This window comes from Myotis yumanensis, unplaced genomic scaffold (genome assembly GCF_028538775.1).
Source record: "Myotis yumanensis isolate MYYU_CA2020_CCGP unplaced genomic scaffold, mMyoYum1.0.hap1 SCAF_4, whole genome shotgun sequence".
In the NCBI taxonomy this organism is placed as follows: domain Eukaryota; kingdom Metazoa; phylum Chordata; class Mammalia; order Chiroptera; family Vespertilionidae; genus Myotis; species Myotis yumanensis.
In genome coordinates, this window is record NW_027223755.1 from 81,617,346 (window position 1) to 81,622,067 (window position 4,722).

The window sequence follows — 4,722 nt, forward strand, 5'->3', positions numbered from 1 at the left end:
TGTCAATCCCTGATACTTTCTCTTTGGGATCTAGCTGTTTTGGTTGTACATATAAATATTAACCAAAATCAAAGGTGTTTCTCTGTTTCTTACATGAAGTATATTTGTAAACTATACAATGACAGCAACAAAAAACAGGCTGCCAATTTGAATATGCTAATGTTAACCTGTGAAATAGTTTCTAAAGTAGTAGACTGGACTGTGATGTAGTTCTGCAATTCTGGATATAACATATTTTTAGAGGAACCTTCTACAACACAAACATTTCTAAGGGCAGCAAAGTGATTTTACAATAAAATGTCATTGGTCTCCCCAGAATTAAGTCCTATCTAAATCTACACAAATGTTTCCCTAGCCAGTTTGGCTCAGTTTGATTCCAGTCAAGGGCACATGCCCTGGTGTTGGGCTCGATCCCAGTAGGGGGTGTGCAGGAGGCAGCTGATCAATGATTCTCTCTCATCATTGATGTTTCTATCTCCCTCTCCCTCTCCCTCTCTGAAATCAATAAAAATATATTTTAAAAAATAAATCTACAGAAATATTTTTCAAATGTCAACATATTTTTCTCCTTTAAGCTTTTTGATGTAGTGGCACAACTTCAGAGCTGTTCCTGGCTTAAGACCCATATACTTCATCATAATGTCACTCTTTTCTTGATTAGTAGCAGAGCTTTCCCATCAAATGTCATGTTGCCTGAAGAGATCCATGAGGGGGATTAGTGTCTCAGGATCCATGTTTCAGAAACAGTTGAAGGGTCATCAGAGAAGTTTTGTGTTAGCAAACCCGGGTCAGTACAATTGATGAACTTATAGTAAAGCCAGCCAGGATGCAGAGAGGAGGTCATATAGCTGGGGTTCTTATTTTCCAGCAAAGTTGAGTAAGCCATCATCTCAGGTTGTGTGCTACACTGGCTCTGTCTTGGCTCAGCATGGCTTCAGGTGCTGATGTGGAAGCTCAGGAAACTGAGAAGGTACTACTGTTGCTGCAAGCCCCTGGGCTGGCAAAGCCAGGCATGGAAGAGGAGCCCTGCACTGGATCATTGGCTCTGTCATATGACTGATGTGAGTGTGAAGATGGACCGAATCATGGGACTCTGGTTGAGGCAAAGCTCCTGCTCCTGGTAGAGTAACTCCTGATCCCGTCCTGGGAATCCTCTGTCTGGTAAGATGTTCCGACAGGGTTGCTCTGGGAATCATTTTCTGGCCTTTCTACTGGCATAGTTGGGCTCTCACTTTCAGAGTAAGAAAATGAAGAGGGAAAAGGCTCCCTCTTCACTTTCTGCAATTTGATCTTTCTAGAAAGCACGTAATTATAATTTTTGTATGCATATCCAAGTGGGTGGTTTTGCCACATTGATTTAGCATGAAAGTAGTATATTTTTGAAATCTTTCCATTAATGACATCAAAGTTCTTATCCAGGTTTTGAATAGCTTTGTGGATGATCTGGCAGTAACTCAGGACATTCAGAATTGGTTTTTGTTGTTCATTATAGGATGTGTCAGACAGGATACTTTCCTGCACGTGGGTTTCATTACTAGACATCTTTGTGCAACAGGAGCAATTCTACTTCCTCTGAGTTGGGCGGAATTATTTTTAAACTTGCTAGAGCAGCGTTTCTCAACCTGTGGGTCGCGACCCCTTTGGGGGTCGAACGACCCTTTCACAGGGGTCGCCTAAGACCATTGGAAAACACATATATAATTACATATTGTTTTTGTGATTAATCACTATGCTTTAATTATGTTCAATTTGTAACAATGAAAATACATCCTGCATATCAGATATTTACATTACGATTCATAACAGTAGCAACATTACAGTTATGAAGTAGCAACGAAAATAATTTTATGGTTGGGGGTCACCACAACATGAGGAGCTGTATTAAAGGGTGGCGGCATTAGGAAGGTTGAGAACCACTGTGCTAGAGGGTTTATGTGTGAAACTGCTGGGTAATCTAGAACTGGTAAACCTTCTACTCCTTTTCTGGTGACAGATTCTGCCACAGCGCCTCCAGAGGATGCAGGAATCAGCTACTGAAGGCCCGTCTCCCCTAGTGGCAGTGGCAAAGTGTATTCCTTATTTTTGAGAAGTCACTGTTTCTGTAAATCTGATCGATTCTTCCTCAGGAAGCCAGTGCTGATGAGAGGCAAGGCAAGCATCTGTGCTGGTCCTCAAGGATCCTTAAGACTGACCAAAATATGTGACCCCAAATTTGGAGGACAGGGTTTCTGCTGCCTGCAATGGCGTCAGCCAGCTTCTTCAGGAACACAGGCTGCTATTCACACAGGCGCAACATGTCTAAGAAATGGGGACAGATATTGTCTGGTTGTACCTGCTGCTTACTAGTGAAAGAGCAACAATGTCGCCCTTCAGTCTTTATTCTTGTTTTGTTTTGTTTTGTTAATGTTCACCTGAGGATATGTTCTCCGCATTGATTTTTAGAGTGGAAGGCAGGGAGGGAGAGGAAAGGAGGAGGGGGAAAAGGGGAAGGGTGGGGGAAAGGGGAGAGGGAGGGGAGAGAGGAACAGAAACATTGATGTGAGAGAGACACATTGATTGGTTGCCTCCCACATCTCCCACATGTGCCCCGACAGGGGCCAGGGATCAAACCTGCAACCCAGGTACAAGTCCTTTACAAGAAATCAAACCCATGACCTTTTGGTGCATAGGCTGACACTCTAACCACTGAGCAACACTGACCAGGGCTCCCTTCATTCTTATAAGGATTCCTCTGGTTGTTAAAAATTTCTGGTCATGCCGGTGAGGTTGAAACAGCCCCCGTGAGTTAGGGAGGACCCCGGTCTGGTAGGGACAACCCCGGTCAGGTCGAAACGGCCCCGGTGTGGTAGGGACAACCCCGGTCAGGTTGAAATGGCCCCGGTGTGGTAGGGACGACCCCGGTGAGGTTGAAACGGCCCCCGTGAGGTAGGGACGGCCCCGGTGAGGTTGAAACGGCCCTGGTGAGGTAGGGACGGCCCCGGTGAGGTTGAAACGGCCCTGGTGAGGCTCAGACGGCCCTGGTGAGGTTGAGACTACTCCAGTGAGGTTGGGACAAATAAAGGGGACCAGTATGGACTGATGAACAGGGTTAGATACAGAAGCAGAGCAACGTTGAACAGAATGTTAAACTACAGTGGGAAGCCTGGGGAGGGTTGGGGGGGGGATTAAGAGACCAACTGAAGGACTTATATGCATGCGTATAAGATTAACCAATGGACACAAAACACGGGGCGGGGGGGGCGGGGGGTAGGGGCCGGGGGAATGTCAAGGGGGGGAAAAAAGGAGACATATGTAATACTCTTTGTAATACTTTAAGAAATAAAAATTATTAAAATATAAAAAAAAAAAAATTTCTGGTCATGTTCCAGAGTTCCAAAATAATTTATTTCAATCACTTTTCCCTGCTCAGTGGTGGCTTTGATGATGGGACCAACTCCTAGTTTCCTACTCTGCCATTTTGTGTGACATCTCTCTAAGTCATGTTTTTTAAAATATATATTCTGACAATGTCTGTTTTTTTTTAATTGGCCTGTATAAATAATTTACATTTAATATAGTTTTTTATTATTTTAAATGTTTTTTAATATTTTTATTTATTTTTAAAATCTTTATTGTTGAGAGTATTTCAGATGTCCCTCTTTTTTCCCCTATTGCCCCCCTCCACCCGGAACCCAGCCCACCCCAGGCCTTCACCACCCTATTGTCTGTGTCCATAGGTAATGCATATATGCGTATAAGACCTTTGGTTAGTCTCTTCCCGCCCTCCTCCCTCCTTCCCTCTGAGATTTGTCAGTCTGTCCCATGTTCACATGCCTCTGATTCTATTGTATTCATCAGTTTATTTTGTTCATTAGATTTTCATTCAGTTTGATTTCTAGTTTTAATTGTTGATATGTATTTATTGCCATTTTATTGTTCATATTTTTTAAAATATATTTTATTGATTTTTTACAGAGAGGAAGGGAGAGAGATAGAGAGTTAGAAACATCAATCAGCCGCCTCCTGCACATCTCCTACTGGGGATGTGCCCACAACCCAGGCACCTGCCCTTGACTGGAATCGAACCTGGGACCTTTCAGTCTGCAGGCCGACGCTCCATCCACTGAGCCAAACTGGTTTCGGCAATTGTTCATATTTTTTATCTTCTCCTCCTCCTCTTCCTCATTCCTCTTCTTAAAGAATACCCTTCAACATTTCACATAATACTGGTTTGGTGGTGATGAACTCCTTTAGCTTTTTCTTGTCTGTGAAGCTCTTCAATTCTAAAGAATAGCTTTGCTGGCCTGCAAAGTTTCTGTTGATAAATTATCTGACAGTCCTATGGGTGCTTCTTTGTAGGTAACTAAGTGCTTTTCTCTTGCTGCTCTTAAGATTCTCTCTTTGTCTTTAATTCTTGGCATTTTAATTATGATGTGTCTTGGTGTGGGCCTCTTTGGGTTCCTCTTGCTTGGGACTTTCTGCACTTCCTGGACTTGTAAATCTATTTCCCCAGTAGGGGAAGTTTTCTGTCATTATTTCTTCAAATAGGTTTTCAATATCTTGCTTTCTCTCTCCTCCTTCTGGCACCCCCATAATGTGAATGTTGGTACGCTTGAATTTGTCCCAGAGGCTCTTTACTCTATCTTCATATTTTTGGATTCTTTTTTCTCTTTGCTCTTCTAATTGGGTGCTTTCTGCTTCCTTATATTCCAAATCGTTTATTTGATTCTTGGAATCCTCTAC

General features: G+C 42.9%; 1 protein-coding gene across 1 annotated transcript; it reads right to left on the reverse strand.

Annotated features, from left to right (window-relative positions):
* Positions 1 to 545: 545 nt before the first annotated feature.
* Positions 546 to 1,542, reverse strand: LOC139009462 (sex comb on midleg-like protein 1). Its single transcript, XM_070413754.1, is given in 4 exon segments — positions 546 to 652; positions 784 to 894; positions 897 to 941; positions 1,131 to 1,542. Coding segments are annotated over 4 exon segments (675 nt in total).
* Between the last annotated feature and the right edge of the window lie 3,180 nt (positions 1,543 to 4,722).